This window comes from Ambystoma mexicanum, chromosome 9 (assembly GCF_040938575.1).
Source record: "Ambystoma mexicanum isolate Mex_15411 chromosome 9, UKY_AmexF1_1, whole genome shotgun sequence".
In the NCBI taxonomy this organism is placed as follows: domain Eukaryota; kingdom Metazoa; phylum Chordata; class Amphibia; order Caudata; family Ambystomatidae; genus Ambystoma; species Ambystoma mexicanum.
Genome location: NC_090931.1, coordinates 576205120 through 576224321, shown reverse-complemented (window position 1 = coordinate 576224321; position 19202 = coordinate 576205120). Strand labels below are relative to the sequence as shown.

At 47.1% G+C, this 19202-nt stretch overlaps 1 protein-coding gene across 1 annotated transcript in view; it reads left to right on the top strand.

The window, feature by feature from the left end:
- The window catches only part of LOC138488297 (multidrug and toxin extrusion protein 2-like), a 624530-nt gene that overhangs the window by 424324 nt on the left and 181004 nt on the right, over positions 1 to 19202 (top strand). Inside the window, exon 7 of the mRNA XM_069615180.1 lies at positions 17772 to 17869. Within this exon, the coding sequence (XP_069471281.1) occupies positions 17772 to 17869 (98 nt within the window). The remainder of the gene's footprint in view (positions 1 to 17771; positions 17870 to 19202) is intronic.

Here is a 19202-nt window from a genome sequence, read left to right as displayed (position 1 = left end):
AGCTGCCATCTCAATATTTACTCGGAAGAGACATTCCACTCCACTGTTCAGTGACCGCCTAGTTAAAAACTTCCTTAAAGGGTTGTTTCGAACCTTTCCTCCCAAGAAGAAGTTTCCTCCGATCTGGAGTCTGAACCTGGTCCTGGCAGCCCTAATGACTCCCCCTTTTGAACCAATGTCATCGACATCATTAAAATTTTTGTCTTGGAAATTGGCTTTCCTGGTGGCCATTACTTCTGCTCGTCGCCTGTCGGAAATACAAGCTTTAGTGATCGACCCTCCGTATTTGAGATTTTTCAGTAATAAAGTTGTGCTGGCCACTAACCCGCATTTCATACCTAAAGTACCTTCCATGTTCCATAAACACGCTTCTATAGTGTTGCCTACATTCTTTCCAACACCGTCTTCAGTGGCAGAGAAGACTCTCCATACATTGGACGTGAAAAGAGCTTTAAAATTTTATCTCCATCGCACTCAAAGCTTCAGAGACATGAGACAACTCTTCGTAGCTTATGGTCCTGCGGCTAGGGGAAAAGCAATTTCAAAACAAGGACTATCCAGATGGGTGTCTTCAGCCATTTCTTATTGTCATTCCAAGGCCGGAAAGCCACTAGAAAAGCGTCCAAGTGCCCATTCGACGAGATCTACACCGTCGTCGACGGCTTTGTGGTCCGGAATTCCGCTGGGGGATATCTGCCAGGCGGCTTCCTGGTCGGTACCACACACGTTTACCCGACATTACTGTCTCGCACAGCAACATGCTGAGGATACACAGATGGGGCGGGCAGTACTACGTCACCTGTTCCAATAAGGTAGTCCCAAGTGGGGTTGCATCCTTTCGGCAACTATGCTTTAAAGTGTCGTGTCTTTTACGGTTAACATGCTATAATGTAATGTGTTGCCATAGTAAGTGGGCACTGTGATTGTTGTGATGTTGGTTTGCATACACGCCTCCAATGTTGGGGAATACTGCTATACAATCTATTCTAAGCATGTGAATCCATGAAAGATCCAATGCTGGAGAAGGGAATAGTTTCTTACCTGTAACTCCATTTCTCCAGCATTAGTATCTTTCATGGATTCAAAAGCGCCCGCCGGCCTCCCCTGAGCATGCAAACCAGAGATCCCCCCATAATACTTTGGGGGCTGAAATCTGAGGGAGCCGCGGGGGCGGAGCTATATATACCCCTACGTCCTAGTGGCGCCGGTGTGCGCGGCCCAATACGACATAGATAGGACACAAAAGTGTCAGAATTTTTCCTATGGAAAATGTCTATATAACTTACCGAGGATTCCCAGCCTGACGACGGGGAATATTCTAAGCATGTGAATCCATGAAAGATACCAATGCTGGAGAAATGGAGTTACAGGTAAGAAACTATTCCCTTAGAGATCACATAACAACGGCAAGGAAATCTATGCACTGGCTAAGAGTAGAGGATAGAGTGACCTTCAAGTATATGACCATCATACACAGGTGCCTGCTTGGAGAGGCTCCCCTCTACCTTAAGAATCAATTCGTAAGATACACTCCTTTGAGACAGTTACGCTCAGCAGACAAAGGACTGCTCAACGTGCCAAGATATAAACTTAAGGCAGATATAGACAGATCCTTTGCAGTGCGTGCTGTGCAACACTGGAATAAACTTCCACTCACTCTGCGGCTGGAAGAGAATTACCACACATTCAGGAAAAGCCTGAAGACGTGTCTCTTCAAGTGATTGCACCCAGTAAGGAAACTGAGAGCCGCTGTTTGGGATTACTAATGGTATCCCTTGTAGATCTAGTCTATGTGGTGTATGTTACATGCGCCCTGATGCCTGCAGGCTGCCATTGCTATATAAGTATACATAACATAACATAACAGGGCTCTGACTGCAGGGCAGTTCCCTCCATTAGATCAAATGAAATAATCTCACCAATGTTGGTGCCTTCCATGGATGAAGGGGAGCCTCAGTACAGGATTAAATACACACATCCTTTTAGACACTGGTTCCCTTCTCTGACTGCAGGATGATAGATTTTCATTCTACAATGTACACCTGCACAGTAGAGTTGCACATCCATGTTAGTAGCTCTATCACATGTAGAGCAGTTTGCTATAAGGGTAAAGCTCCAACCAACCCTATCTCTCCCCATTCCCTGCTCCCCCTATCATCCCTGCTCATTTACCACCCGGCACCCTACTCATAACCCACAGGTGTGCCTCCCCCCTACGTCCAGGGCTTGCTGGATTCTCAGCCAGAGATGTGCCTATAAATTCCACATACAAGGACAAGGGCCTCATTATAAGTTTGCCGGTCTGGAAACAACGGTACAGGTAAGCTTGCTGGTACCATTGTTTCCAGACCGGCAAACTACGAGTTATGCGAGCGGGTGCCTTTCAGCCCGCCAGGTCTTTCCTGGCAGACTGAAAGGCACACCCTTGCAAATCTAAACGGATGCACCGGCACCATTCATGAATGGTGCCGGTGAATCCATCCTCCCCATTCCTATTGAGTGCAATTGGACTTAAATGGTAATGGGGTGTAATATTATGCAGCACCCGGCAATGGGCAATTACCGGGATACGCCAAGCTTGTGATGCCCTGGTAATTTCCCATTGCTGGTTGCTGCAAAATTCAAGACTCCGGCAGCAGCCGTGCCAGTAATTACCGGCACGGCTACCGCCAGGGTCGTACTGACCCCAATTGTGAGCAGTGCACAGTAATTTGGAGAAATACAAAATACAATATTATTTTAATAAGTTTCAGCAATTCATTGTATTTATATTTCTTTTGTTTATAGTTTCCCTTTATTGCTCACACTTCCTTCTTGGTGCTTCGGGGTTTTAGGTCATGGTAGTGGTTAACATTAGGTAATTGAGGGAAAATGCATCAAGCAATCACACTACCAGACTACCAAGGCCTAGACCATACCAATGGCAGAAAAGCTTTTCATTCAGACCTTTCTGGTCCATGCCTGCCTCAATGAAGGGTGAAAGGAAGAAAGTTCTGTGGAGTCCGTTGTTTCCGGACCGCCTGATCCCGACTCCTGCAGGCGGGAGGTGATGTTCCCACCAGGTCTGACCTGGCGGGTTTAACACCGCCCGCCTGCAGGCGGACGAGGAAACACTGGCAGCATTACGAGATGCTGCCGGTGTTTCCATGATCCCCATTCCCATTGAGTCCGATAGGACTCAATGGGAATGGGGATTAACACCATTCCGCCTCTGTGATTCCCAGGAAACCGGGGTTGTAATGCCCCGGTAATTCCGGGAATCACGGAGGCGGAATGGTAATACGAGTCCGGCGGTAACCAGGCGGTTTTACCGCCTCGGTTACCGCCGGACTCGTAATGAGGCCCATGGTCTGATGTAAGTGGACAGGCCCTCCTGATAGTGGGGAAAATTGCGAAAGTCCAGGTCACAATTGCCACAGTTTACTCACCCAACAGTGGACAGGCCGCATTCCTTGGGAAAACGATCCCTAAAATAATGCTAGAAGCTGCAGGGCACATTGTTCTAGGAGGCGACTTTAACCAATGGGCAGACCCGTCCATGGACTGGAGACAGGTAAACCGGAAACGGCAATTCAACATAGAGGAGTCCTTACTGAATTGTCCGCAATTATGGAACTATATGAGCTAAAAGATGTGTGGAGAGCTCTGCACCCCAGAGAAAGTGGATTCACCTTCTACTCGAACCACCACAGCACATTTACACGTATAGATTATATATTCCTCACGGCTGACCTCACTGGCACCACGTGTTACTCCGAAATCATTCCGATAACGTGGTCAGATCACGACATGGTATTAGCAGATATCAACTGGGCCGACCTACCTGTTACTGAGGGGGCTTGGCGATGCAATGAGTCCCTTTGGAAAGATGTGGTTTTTAAAAGCGAGATGGAAACTGAGATTGATGAATATTTCAAAACGAACAATAATGGGGAAGTCTCCAAACAAACGATCTGGGAAGCTGGGAAGGCCACGTGGAGAGGCATACTAATATGCGAGGGCTCCTCTAAGAAGAGGGAACGTAAGATTGTAGAAAATAGACGGCGTAATGAAATACATCAGCTAGAGGAGGAAGTAAGGGGGAACACGGAGGTGGACCCTGATAAAATAGATGCAGCCCAACACAAAAGAGAGGAATTACGGCTGTTAGAACACGATTAAGTGGTACGCAGATTGCAATTTCTCAGGCAAAAATTTTACGAAAAGGGGGATAAAGCTGATGCACTATTAGCGGCCAGACTTAGTGAACAAAGGGCGGAACACAAGGTGAAACAGATAATAGAGGCCCCCACGGCTCACCCTCCCCACCCAATACCTGAGTGCTTCGCCAGCTTTTATGAGAACCTATATACCTCCCAAATGACCTCTGCCTGTTAGGAAAGATTTCTTAATTGTGGGTAATTTTCCTTCCATGTGGCAACCCCTAAACTTTTTGCTGTTGTTTTCACCATGATCTAGACTTTGCCAGAGAAGTGCAGCCTTCTGCCGCACTCCTCTGGGCTTTCGCTCCATTCTTACGGGGTAACTGGCATGCCCTTAAGACAGTCAGAACCGGGAAACGCTGTTTTCCGTAGTTTCTTTATCATATTGCAGCTTTCGTGCAACATGACACAAGAGGGCACTGTAAGCTAAGTTACTGCTCTCTTGGGTCTCTAGCCTTCTACAGGCCCTAGATACTCTGTTTGGATTGTAACTGATCGGTGCAAGTGAATCACGGTCGGGAATGGGGGCAGCGATCGTTTCTTGTGTTTTGAGCTCCTTTTGGCGTTTTAAGCGCGTTTCTCGCGCTTAACCCAAAATGGTGGCATGGCTCCCAAAATGGCCAGACCACGAGGCTCCTTTGTCCTGTCCGCTGACCGTCTTGCTCCCTTCACCTTCCCCAGGTCGAGCCGGCCCGGGGCCTTCCTTATTTGGGCATGTACTTTCCCGCGAAACATGAATGCTTTTGCGGGCTTCTACAGGCCTTGTGTGTGCCTCCAGGATGTGGGCTGGGATGTCTGGTCCCAATACACATCCTGGCTGCCAGAGAGTCTAGGGTGGTGTGAATGCCTGGGACCACCGTGGTCCGTGATAGGTCCACGTATGGTGTGAGTGTTGATGAGCGGATCTCCCATTGGGTCCCCCCCGTTTTGGCGCGAAGGGAACCGTGGAAAAGAGGGGGCTGGAAACGCCACTACCATGTCGATCTCCTGAGTTCTCACGAACGAAGGAATACAGGAGCAAAGTATCCTGCAACCAAGAGGCTGAACCGAGGAATCGCTGGTGACCCGCTGAAGGACTGCTCCTCTGCACTGCTGTCGCCTTGTGAAACCCTTTCTACCTCCGATCGAACCAGAAGGCCTGTACTGGTACTTCGACCCTTGAAATAGCGGGGACAGCTATTCACGGCATCTTCACCATCTCCTGCACGTAAGCCTTCGGAAGTGTCTCTGGGCCATCCAGCAGACTGACCTGCCTACCCAGGAATCTTGCTCTGTAACCGCCGCCAGGTTGTGTTGTATTTCTAGTCCTTGTCACTCTCACACGATTCGTACACTTGGCGTTCCCAGGTCTGAAGTGAGTAGTGTACATTTGGCTGAGATACACACGGCCGCTCCGTTGCCCTGCTGTGGTAACAAACTGTGCGGGTTCACTTCGTTTGGGACATCTTTAACTCAACTCTGCTGCTGCAGAATTTACACGACGATGAGACGTCACCTGCTCTCCTGAACCTGCCAGCACTGAAACTGACGCGGAGAAGCCTGGGTGTGCTTGCATCGGGGACCGGTGAGTAGCATAGCTAGAAACTGGTCGCCCTCCTGCAGGAGCCCATAGCTTTTCCCCGCTGTGTCAAAACAGCACGCCTTTCCGTACTCGCGCTCTGCTTCTGCCCACAGTGGAGGCTGCGCTTGAGTCGCGGAACTCTGTTCTTCTTCATTTGTGCACCAAACTGAACTGCCTGATTCCCTCGAAGAGACTCCCCTTTTTGCCCGTTGGCACCAGCGTGTACAGGTACTTTTGAGCACAAGGCTCCACTCTTCGTAGGGCTTGGACTTCCTTTTAGTTAGGTACCTCTGAAGGCAGACTGGGTCTAATCATTATTTTGCACTGCCTGTTTTCCTCCCCTTCTAGGTGGACTACACATTTCGTGCATCTAACGCTTTAGACTCGTTTGTATTTGTATATATATTGTATTGGTTTGGTATGTGTTGGTTTACTAGAGTTTTATTGTGATTTCTCGCTACTGTCATTATTGCAAAGGCCTTGGAATAAATGTGTATATATTTTTAATATAACACCTTTTTGGAGTAGTTTGTAAGTGTCCTTGCTTTGTGTGCTCATTGCGGGCTTTCAGTCACCCTCACCCCTCTTGAGACCTAGTCTTGACCGCCGCGATCGCTACCCTGATTGGTCTGGCTTGTCCAGATGTTACCCTGTTCCAAGTAATTAGGTTGGCCTTCTGAACTTCTGCGCCGCCAGGACAGAGTTCAGAAATCCGTTTTAACAAATTGGTGTACAGCGGTGGGATATGACTGAAGGTATCCAGTGTTGCGCACGAACTAATGCATTTCAAGTTATTCCTACCAGGACACGTAGTGAATTGTTGTAGTATAACTTTAAAAAGGCCATAGTCCTATCTAACAGTATGGAAACAAATACCTTGTTAACTTTAAATGCTTCCAAATCAGAAACATTGAAAAAGATGTGTGCGGAGAGAGGTGTTTCCTTTCAAGGGTCTAAATTGGATATGATCCAAAGAATTGTGGCGTGGCAAGAAGCGCAGCTTGACGCTATAACTTCTGAGGACAGTGCGGAAGGAGGTGGGGCTGCTCTCACTGGTAGAACCGACGGTTCTGCCGCTGCACTGATCCACCGCGACCACGAGGACAGGGAGGATGTGATGTCTAATGTTTCCTCTGCCAGTGTCGATGGGGAGGCCATGCTTGAATTCAAGAAGCAAGAGCTGCTGTTTAGGCAGAAGGAGCTTGAGTTCAATATGGCCAAACTACAGGAAGAGCTTGAGTTCAATAGGGTCAAGCTAAAAATCGAACAGGGAGAAAAACAGAAAAACAGGGATTACCAGTTGGAACTGGCCAAGCTTCAGGTTGCAAATGGGTCCAAGGGTCCTGGACATGGGTCTGGGGCCTCCTCTCATCCACGGTTTCCAAAAGATCTGCTCAGTGTGTATGAGGAAAAGAATGACATTAGGACTGGCTGAATACGTTTGAGTATGCATGTGAAGTTCAAGAAGTTGACAATGCTGATAAGATTGCCTGTTTACTCAGCAGACTGCCCCATTCTGGCTGTAGTGCCATTATGGAAATGTCGAAGGCTGAGCGAGCTGATTTCGCAATGTTAAAGCAAACTCTCATTTTAAAGTTTGGAAAGACTCCGGCCCAATATTTAAAACGATTCCGAGAGTACAAGAAAAAAAAAGGTGGTACTTGGGTATCTTATGTCACTGAATCCTTAAAAAACTTGACTGGCTGGGTCGAAGGTTACAAGGTTTCTACCTTTGAAGGCATGATAAATCTTGTCATGCTGGAACACATTTTTGCATCTTCTTCCCCGGAGCTTAAGCAGCATTTGGCCGATTCGAAGGAGATAGATCCTAAGAAGCTGGCCATTGCAGCAGACTTATGGGTGTCACATCAAGTGTCCCATAAGGACAAAACTCATCCTGGTAAGCAGGAGGAAGGGAAAAAGTCCAAAGATAAGGAGGGTGGAGAATCTGATAAATCTTCTTCTCGAAGGGGCCACAAAAAGAAAAATAAGGCTAAGACACAAGAGAACTCACAGGGTAGTGGAGGTCAGCCTCCGAAACAGAACTCTGGTTACCATAAGCCTCCCTATGTAAACAGACCCAATGGATCTTGTTTTGCTTGTGGAGCAACTGACCACGTAAAGGGGGATCCCCGGTGTAAGGTTAAACCTTTGGGGGTCCACTAAGCTAATCTGGCCTTCTCCTCCTATGAGGAAGAAGAGATTACAGGAGCATCCTTCTCCTCAGACTCATTCCCCAGCGGGATAGAAGCTGAGGTAGTTTTAGTTTCCCTGGGTTCCTGGGAGCCTAAAGTCGCAGAGGCTTATGCTAGGATTCCAGATAATACCAAGCACTACTTTAAAGACAGTGTGCTGATCAATGGAGTAGATACTCCAACTCTTAGGGATAGTGGGTGCAGTCGAACTGTAGTGGATTCTACCTTGGTAGACTCAGAGGAAGTTGCCAGAGCTACTCTGATACCCACTAAGTTGGCTGACGGCCCACTCCGTATGTTCCCAGTAATACCTGTAAATCTTACTTTAAATGGTACAGCAATCAGGATTCCAGTGAGCATTCAGAGAAACGTCCCAGGAAAGGTCTTGTTAGGTAATGATCTCAGAGCTTTAGGGCTCTTAGGAGACACTGCCGACAGACCCTACACACGGTCTCAAGCACGGGCAGCATTGGCCAAGACCAATACACTGCCCCAGCCGAAGGGGAAACCCAGGGCGAAAGGAGTAAACAAGTCAAGTCGAGAAAGAGAATATTCCCCAGAGCTCGCCTACCACTGCGGTGGAGGAAGTTGGTCAATCGCCTGGGCCTGACGAGGAGGTGGCGATGCCTGAAGTATTTGACCCCAACGACCATCCTGAACTAAAAGACTTGTTAGTAGAAGGTGGTCCTGATAGGGACGAATTCAGTAAAGGCCAACGTGAGTCCCCATCTCTGGAAGGCCTAAGGAGACAGGCCTGCTCCCAGCTTGAGGGTGAACCTCCTGGGACGCATCGGATTTATTGAGAAGGTGGACTCCTGTATAGTGACCCCACAGAGTCTACAGAAGGAGACCATAGGAGGTTGGTGGTTCCCCTTGCTGTAAGACCCTTCCTCCTGCAGTTGGCGCATGAAGTGCCCCTTGCTAGTCACCTTGGTATTAAGAGGACCAAGCAAAGGTTATCCATGCACTTCTACTGGCCCAAGATGGGGGTGCAAGTAGAAAGTCACTGCAGGAGTTGTGCCTCCTGCCAGTTATCTGGTAAGGTTGGCTCGACAATCCAAGCTCCATTGGTACCACTCCCAGTTGTGGGAATACCATTCGAAAGGGTAGAGATCGACATCGTTGGTCCCCTTGACCCGCAAACATCCTCAGGCAATAGGTTTATCCTGGTGCTGGTCCACCATGCAACCAGATATCCTGAGGCCATCCCATTGAAAACTGTAACTACCGAGTCAGTTGCAAAAGCGTTACTTGGCATATTTACTAGGGTTGGCTTCCCTAAAGAAGTTGTGTCGGATTGTGGCAGCAACTTTATGTCGAAATATATGCAGGCTATGTGGAAAGAATGTGGGGTCACCTACAAGTTCTCTTCTGCATACCACCCCCAGACCAATGGTCTGGTGGAACGTTTCAACAGAACGTTAAAGAGCATGATTGGGGCTCTGGAAGAACCTCAGAGAAGAAAATGGGATCTTCTTTTACCATGCTTACTGTTTGCCTACCGAGAGGTACCACAGGAGGGTGTTGGCTTCAGCCCCTTCGAACTTCTGTTCGGTCATCCTGTACGGGGACCCTTAGCCATAGTCAAAGAGGGATGGGAGATGCCCACTCCCCCTGTTACTACCAAGGTAGTAGATTATGTGCTGGGGCTCAGAAAACGGATGGTACTTCTGATGGGCTTGGCTAGTGATAAATTGAAGGCGTGACAAGTGCTGGTGAAACATTGGTACGACCAGAAAGCTTCCCTCATCAACTTTACACCTGGTCAGCAAGTCCTGATCATGAATCCCATAAGGACTCGAGCTTTACAGGACAAATGGTCAGGCCCTTACACAGTGGTGGAGCCCCAAAAGTGTTTCACGTAAATAGGCTGAAGGCTTTCGTCCCAAGAGTCGAAATCGCAGCACTGCTACTGGCTTCAGATGTTGAGGAAGAGGAGTCTGAACCTCTCCCCGACCTGTTCCAAAGCGGTCCTTCAGATAGCTCCTTTGAGGGTGTCCGAGTGGCCCCTCACCTGAATTCTGATCAGCAGGCTGAGGTGAAAAGTTTGCTTAGGCAGTTTTCCCCCCTGTTTTCACAGTCGCCTGGTTTGACACCTTGGTGCAAACATAACATAGACACAGGAGACAGTGTACCTACCAAAAGTAGGGGATACAGGATGTCAGACAAAGTACGGTATTATATTAAGACCGAGGTCAACAAGATGTTAGACCTTGGGGTGATTGAACCTTCTAGTAGTCCTTGGTCCAGCCCTGTGGTTTTGGTACCAAAGGCAGGCACTTCTGAATTGAGGTTCTGCGTGGATTACAGGGCTCTGAATGTTGTCACCAAGACAGATGCACACCCCTTGCCTCGAACAGATGAGCTGGTGGATACTTTGGGTGCCTCCAAGTACCTCAGCATGTTTGACCTCACTGCTGGCTATTGGCAAATAGCTTTAGCAGAACATGCCAAGGAGAAGACAGCGTTTTCTACTCCAGACGGCCTTTACCAATTCAGGGTAATGCCGTTCGGGTTGAAGAATGCACCTGCCACTTTCCAGAGGCTTGTGAATCATGTGTTGAATGGGTTGGACGAATTCTGTCTTGAAGATTTCTTAATTGTGGGTAATTTTCCTTCCATGTGGCAACCCCTAAACTTTTTGCTGTTGTTTTCACCATGATCTAGACTTTGCCAGAGAAGTGCAGCCTTCTGCCGCACTCCTCTGGGCTTTCGCTCCATTCTTACGGGGAAACTGACATGCCCTTAAGACAGTCAGTACCGGGAAACGCTGTTTTCCGTAGTTTCTTTATCATGCTGCGGCTTTCGTGCAATATGACACAAGAGAGCACTGTAAGCTAAGTTACTGCTCTCTTGGGTCTCTAGCCTTCTACAGGCCCTAGATACTCTTTTTGGATTGTAACTGATCGGTGCAAGTGAATCACGGACGGGAATGGTGGCAGCGGCGTTTCTTGTGTTTTGAGCTCCTTTTGGCGTTTTAAGCGCGTTTCTCGCGCTTAGCCCAAAATGGTGGCCTGGCTCCCAAAATGGCCAGACCACGAGGCTCCTTTGTCCTGTCCGCTGACCGTCTTGCTCCCTTCACCTTCCCCAGGTCGAGCCGACCCGGGGCCTTCCTTATTTGGGCATGTACTTTCCCGCGAAACATGGGTGCTTTCGAGGGCTTCTACAGGCCTTGTGTGTGCCTCCAGGATGTGGGCTGGGATGTCTGGTCCCAATACACATCCTGGCTGCCAGAGAGTCTAGGGTGGTGTGAATGCCTGGGACCACCGTGGTCCGTGATAGGTCCACCTATGGTGTGAGTGTTGATGAGCGGATCTCCCATTGGGTCCCCTCCGTTTTGTCGCGAAGGGAACCGTGGATAAGAGGGGGCTGGAAACGCCACTACCATGTCGATCTCCTGAGTTCTCACGAACGAAGGAATACAGGAGCCAAGTATCCTGCAACCAAGAGGCTGAACCGAGGAATCGCTGGTGACCCGCTGAAGGACTGCTCCTCTGCACTGCTGTCGCCTTGTGAAACCCTTTCTACCTCTGATCGAACCAGAAGGCCTGTACTGGTACTTCGACCCTTGGAATAGCGGGGACAGCTATTCTCGGCATCTTCACCATCTCCTGCACGTAAACCTTCGGGAGTGTCTCTGGGCCATCCAGCAGACTGACCAGCCTACCCAGGAGTCTTGCTCTGTAACCGCCGCCAGGTTGTGTTGTATTTCTAGTCCTTGTCACTCTCACACGATTCGTACACTTGGTGTTCCCAGGTCTGAAGTGAGTAGTGTACATTTGGCTGAGATACACATGGCCGCTCCGTTGCCCTGCTGTGGTAACAAACTGTGCGGGTTCACTTCGTTTGGGACATCTTTAACTCAACTCTGCTGCTGCAGAATCTACACGACGACGAGACGTCCCCTGCTCTCCTGAACCTGCCAGCGCTGAAACTGGCGCAGAGAAGCCTGGGTCTGCTTGCATCGGGGACCGGTGAGTAGCATAGCTAGGAACTGGTCGCCCTCCTGCAGGAGCCCATAGCTTTTCCCCGCTGTGTCAAAACAGCACGCCTTTCCGTACTCGCGCTCTGCTTCTGCCCACAGTGGAGACTGCGCTTGAGTCGCGGAACTCTGTTCTTCTTCATTTGTGCACCAAACTGAACTGCCTGATTCCCTCGAAGAGACTCCCCTTTTTGCCCGTTGGCACCAGCGTGTACAGGTACTTTTGAGCACAAGGCTCCACTCTTCGTAGGGCTTGGACTTCCTTTTAGTTAGCTGCCTCTGAAGGCAGACTGGGTCTAATCATTATTTTGCACTGCCTGTTTTACTCCCCTTCTAGGTGGACTACACATTTCGTGTATCTAACGCTTTAGACTCGTTTGTATTTGTATATATATTGTATTGGTTTGGTATGTGTTGGTTTACTAGAGATTTATTGTGATTTCTCGCTACGGTCATTATTGCAAAGGCCTCGGAATAAATGTGTATATATTTTTAATATAACACCTGTTTGGAGTAGTTTGTAAGTGTCCTTGCTTTGTGTGCTCATTGCGGGCTTTCAGTCACCCTCACCCCTCTTGAGACCTAGTCTTGACCGCCGCGATCGCTACCCTGATTGGTCTGGCTTGTCCAGAGGTTACCCTGTTCCAAGTAATTAGGTTGGCCTTCTGAACTTCTGCGCCGCCAGGACAGAGTTCAGAAATCCGTCTTAACACTGCCCAATCCGATATAACCTCCTACTTATCCTCAATCACTATGCCCACAATAACGCACACAGAAGCTGAGCTCCTTGATACTCCGATAGCTGAACAGGAGATCCAAGATGCAATCAAAAAACTAACGCTGGGGAAATCTCCAGGTGAAGACGGTTATGCTGTCGGCTTCTACAAAACCTTTAGTGGGCAATTAACACCTTTCCTAACAGAACTCTTTAATGAGATAATAGACACTGGACTCGCACCGGACTCTTTTAAAAGGGCGCTGGTAACAGTGATTCCCAAAGGAGGGAGAGACCCCAAACACTGAGGATCGTGCCACCCATCTCCCTCCTTAATCTCGACGCCAAGATCTACGCTAGGGTACTGGCTGCAAGACTGGAAACCCTAATGCCCTGTTTGATCCACCCTGACCAGGTCGGGTTTATTCTCGGGAGACAAAGAGCCGATACCATGCGCAAAACATTACACCTCACCCATGCAGCTCACAACCTCCCCGGCGATGCTGTCCTCCTGTCAATCGACGCAGAGAAAGCCTTTGATAGGGTGGAATGGGAGTTTCTGGGAACAGTCCTACAGAAAGTAGGGATAAGCCCGAACGTTCGGGATGGGATACAAGAAATATACACCTCCCCTAAGGCATCGATATTTGTAGATGGGTAATACTCCAGATGGTTTGAATTGCAACGAGGGACCAGGCAGGGTTGCCCCCTCTCTGCGATCCTGTTCGCACTCTCCCTCGAACCACTGGCACAAAAAATGAGATGACCCCAATATACAGGGAATGAGGTTAGGGGCGGTGGAATATAAGGCAGCACTATATGCAGACGACATTCTTTTACACATAAACCCTACAGACTCCATCCTGCACGCGCTTAACCTAATAGACGAATATGGCCGGTTCTCTTGGTTCAAAGTAAATAAATCCAAGTCCATACTCTTCCCTCTCCAGGGATCCCCTGAAGAGAACAATGTCAGGTTCCTCTCACTAGGTCTCAAATTGGAACACACAGCACTTCAATATCTGGGTATACAGATCACTAGAACCCTGAATTACCTCTATGAAGTCAACTTCCCCCCGCTTCTCTGGCGATTTGAGACAGACCTTAAAAAATGGAGCAAACTCACGATTTCTTGGCTAGGGCGCATTAACGCCGTCAAAATGGTATGCCTCCCCCGATTCCTGTATCCCTTCCAGATGTTGCTAATCGAGATACCTAAGGGGTTCTTCATGGAGGACAAAAAGATCATGATGCGATTCATCTGGCAGGGGAAGAAACCAAGAATTTCATATAATACATTGGTACTCCCCAAAGACAAGGGAGGAATAGGGCTCCCTGATCTGAGAACCTACTATAAAGCTGCTAAGTTGCGTGTCCTAATTCCACACCTTAGGGACCATAAGAACCTCCAATGGGTACAAATGGACAATCACTAACTGTCCCCCGCCACGGTTTCAGAATGGTTATGGACCCCATACAAAAGGGTACAAAAGAGAATCAAAGGCCACCCCATATTGAGCACTATATGGAGCATATGGCGAACTGGCAAAGAGATGCACAAAATCACCACCTGGCCATCCCCGCTCAGTCACCTGTGGTCACCCGGCATAAACAATCATATTCCCAATGTGGGGCGGTTCCAATCATGGTATGAGGCGGGCCTGGAAAGGGTGGGGCAACTGCAAAGAAAGGATTCGTTCATCACGCTACCAGTTCTGACGGAGGCCTTGGGTATAGGCACTCTATCTACATTCCAGTTTATCCAATTAAAAGGGGTACTAACAAAGCCCGAATGGAGAGAAAAGCTTAAAAGAGATCTAACCCCATTTGAGAAACTCTTGGATTCCAGATCTGAAATGAAAGGCCTAATATCCGTGATGTATCAGGAACTAATATCGGCAGGAGAGGGAACCACAGATCCCCTCAGGGCCAGATGGGAAAAAGACTTTGGAGAAGAGATACTTCCTGACCAATGGAACTTAATGTGTAGAGCTGCATCCAAAACCTCCATATCCAACCAATATAAACTCCATGCAGTTAAGCTTTTGCACAGGTGGCAATATGATCCTCTTAGACTTTCTAAAATGTCTCAAGCAATGAGCCCGAGATGTTGGAGAAAATGTGGTGAAACTGCTAATTATTGGCACATGTGGTGGGGTTGCCCGTACATCAAGGTGTTTTGGGCCGAGGTCCTGGGATGGATCAAGGAAGTAGACGAGATTCAAAAGGAAGTTGACCCCTACCTCATATTGTTCGGCCTCGGAAAGAACGAAGACGACTGGTTCAGGGAGAAAAGCCTAGCTCCCCAACTATTGTTGGCTGCGGGAGCCCTATTAGTGATTAAATGCAAATCCCCAACAGTTCCACGCAAGAGCGAATGGATCAACTTGGCCTCCAACATCTACTTGATGGAAACAATCACTGCCTCCCTACACAATAAAGCGGCCAAATGGGAAGCCTTATGGATGGACTTCAGGAATAAATGTATTGCACCTGCCTCTGATTCCCAATTGGAGGAGCCCCCAAGGCCCTGACTCAAGATGCAAAACCCAAGGACATCAAAGTGGGAGAAGACTCATGTTCAGTGGTGACGGTGCTGCCAGACACTTGAACTGTGTTTACTGTGCCTTTCTAGTACTCAGGTTATGCAATTATTCATAAGATGTATGCTAATCCAAGTAGGGGAGGGGGGTGGGAGTAGGTTGAAGCTAACAGTTGGGGTGATACACCCAGAAACATGGAACTACTGCCAAATTACGGGACTCAAATGACACAATATGTTCTGTCTTAATCGAGCTACCATGTGCTAAGGGTGGTGTATTACACAACGTATATTTCTTTTTGTTTAATGTCTGTTTTTTGTTTTATTGTTCTTGTAAAACTAATAAAACCAAATTTAAAAAAAGAGTAATATCAGGTCTTGGGTTGGATAAACGCCTAAAGGAACTCAAGAAATGTTGCAATATTTGTAATGCTAAACTCCCAAGTCTCTGTCTCTCCAGAGATGCCTTCATCTATAAACCAAAGTCCAAACGTGATGGCCAACATAAATTGTAAATCTAGTCCTGACAAGTGCTTTAGCTTCCTGGCTAACCTGATGCTACAAAAGAAATGTTCTACCAGTTTGGCCAACAAAACGGTTCATAAGCCTCAACCTTTTACAGTCCATCCCTGTGCTAGAAACAAATAAACATAAGATGCTCCTTTGGATAGTCCCCTGCAAGGAGAATGCACAGTTTTGTTTTCTTCACGGCTGTTTGGTGTTTTCTTAGCCACGTCTTCTCCCAGGGAGCTCCATGGTCTCTAGTACGCTCTCTTTCACAAGGTGGGAGATTCTCGGACCTCCCTCTTCATCATCTTAATTGACACTGCTTTTAGACATTACAAGGCCTCTGGTGCTTAAAACACATTGCTCAGGCCTTCTTCCCAGCTTTCGTATTTCACTACTTCCAGTTTATCCATGAAGCAATGAGTAGCACACATGCCCCTTCCCAGCCTTCACTATTCTGTGGCTGTCTACAGCTTCCTTTATATACATGGCCTGCTTGGCCTCTTTGTGAGACAGCCAAGTATTTTCCTTTCCCCGAGTGTCCGATTTCAGGTCTTGATATAGAGAAGAATTTAATTGGTTGGTATTTAGCCCCAGGTCTGATTCTGAGGCTTTAAGTATGGGCAGGGCCTGTAGCCCCATCTTGAAACTGACAGTTCCTCCGCTTGCGGTGTTCCATGGTGGCCTGCCTTTTCCTCATAAGCGGGCCTGTGTTTCTACCAGACCATGAGTAGTCCAAGCAGTGTCCTTTCTTCAGATGTGAAGGTGGGAAATGTTTGTGATTTGTCTTTCCTCCACATTCAGTGTCTGCAGACACTCGTGGATCACATCTACTCTGCTGTGTAAGTTGGTTTCAGGGTCCGAGACTAACCCTTTCACAGTATGCGCGGCACTTGTAGTCTCCTGAACTCATATGAGTTAGTAACATCATCAAATTAGATTTGGAAATACTGCATCTCTGAGGGGTGGTCACACACAAGAAATTCTGTTTCATACACCCTCTGGGAGATGCATTGGGTAGCTGCCCGACCAACCCAACCCCCTGTGGCTCAGTCCACTCATAAACATGAATGTATATTTTCTTTTACTCAACACAAGACCTTATACCAGGAGTGAAGTTTTCCCAGAATGTGTCCTTGAAAAGATTTCTTTCTGTCTCAAAATCTCTCACGCCACAATCTAGACAGGGTTGCTGGTTGCATGTGGGAGCACACTGTTGGATTACGTATAGTTGCCAATTCAGCATTTGTTTTTGTTTTTGTTTGTTTTGTTTTATGATTATGTTTTTGTTATTTTTGCTTTTCTTTGGTCTTTTTTTTAATTATATTTTAGAAAACTATATCTTGGATTCATTGCTGCTTTAACAAACATTTGCTGCCATTGTGCAGACAGTCTCTCCTTCCCTCACCCTGTCTGCCATTCTCAGGGAAATCCTTTGGTGATACTCCACAAGATGCATTATTGTTATACGTTTTCTTTTCATACCAAAGAGGCTTCTAAGCGCTGACCCGGGATTCAAACCTATGTTGCTCTGCGTCATCTTCCTTCGAAGACCAGCGCATTGTCACTGAGCTATACTACCCATAGATGTGTCTGTTGCAGAATATCACTAGTTCTTACATGGAAGAGATTAGAAGGGTCATGCTGCTGAATTTTACCATACCTGTCATTCACTGCCTCTTATCTTTCAAGGTGTTTGTATGCACACCATTTAATTGATTACTAGAGCAGGAGTTTGTAAGTCAAGTCCAAGAGCCAGTGTTTATGCCGAACACCTGGCATGATTGTGTCTCTTGATGACAGTTGATGGAGATGGTTGGGTTCATGTAAAGCATGGGTGGTTATCATCTAGGCAATAACAGGTGCCCATCTACTGCTCCTCCAGTGGGAATTATTAATTGGCCCTACAAGGAGGAAACCTGGGCCCATTGCCATGTGTGGGGCATAGGACGCGGGACAAAAGGGCACTCGACCCAGTGCACCGTAGATGACTGCACCACTGTGTCTCAAGAAAATAACAGTTTCTTCTTTCCAAACTCATGTTCTGAATATTTCTTTCTTTTTTAGGGAATAACCATGCCACAGATCTTCGCTGGCATCTTCGCAAACATTATTAACATTGTCCTGCATTATGTCTTTCTGTTTGTGCTTCATCTCGGCATACCGTAAGTAGCGCTTGACTGTCATCGAACCTCTTAAAAAATATAACAGCAAGTGTCTGGATGATGAATTTGGATATTTTCAGATATTTTTGCAGTGTGTAGCCTAAAACTGTAATTCAGAGGCTTCAGCATGCAGTGAATAACACCTGCATTTCTGAAAGCAATCCTTGGAACTCTTTTTTCCACATAGTTTTTAATTTGTACTATTACATTGCAAATTATAGCAACTCCACTCTAAAAGGTAAATGGAAACTTTTCCCTTTAATAACTGTTGACCATGATGTTATTCTGAGAATGCTTGTTGGGTTAAGGGCCTGCTGCAAAACGTGTACCAAGTTTAATCTTGATCGGGTCCACTGAGCCTTACATTCTTCGAGGTACCATTGATATACCATAAAAACATGTAGTCAATTAGATTATTAATTAATACAGACACATAGTGCCGCCAACTTTCTCAATGTAGTAGTCTACTAGGCAATGCTCACTTTTATTCATTACAATGAAAGTAGCACAAACATCATCCTTTTCATTCCAGGGGCTGATTCACGTAGAATTCACCATGAGTAACTCTTGACTTATTCTCAACTTACTAGGATTAAGTGATGAGAAGGTCAAAGTTGCTCATAATAACTTCCTTGTGAACTGAATAGTGCTCTCTGGGTTTAAGTTAAGGATACGATGGAGTAAGCTCCTAGTGAACTTGCCCATCAGCCTTTTGAATGGAATTAGTGTTCTTAAAATGGGAACAACATGTTCTCCAAGTATTGAAAGTCTTATTTAATGTAGGGTAAACAGAACACTCTGTCACCAACACATCTCTTTTTTTACAATATTGCAGGTCTGTGTAATAAAAAGGCTCTAAACTGCGCTTCGAAAGAAAGAGTAGGGGCAGACTTTGCAGGTATGCAAGAAGGGAGCCTAACTGCCAAGGCTTCATAGAGTTTGACATTTGAAAGGGTTACTTGCTTTTCTTGCAGTGGTTGACAGAAACGAAAGACTCATATTCTTATCTTAACAAATCCAAAAAACTGCTCCATTAAATCCCTTATATGTCCTCTGTTCCATCCAAGTTTCATTTTCCCCTGGTGGGAAAGGGACAGATAAACTTGTAGTATTCTTGAATACTGCATGCTGCACATGTGCCTTTGCCAGGAGAAGGAAATTAATGTTCCTTTTTTTCCTCTTGGGAAAGGCACACATGTAGCCCAGAATATGTGTCTGTTTACCATCTATCCATGTTTGATTTTCCTCTGCTGCAAAAGGCACAGATGTAACCGGAAGGATTCCGGAATACTGCGTGCTACATGTGTGCCATCCCGACAATGCGGAAATGAAA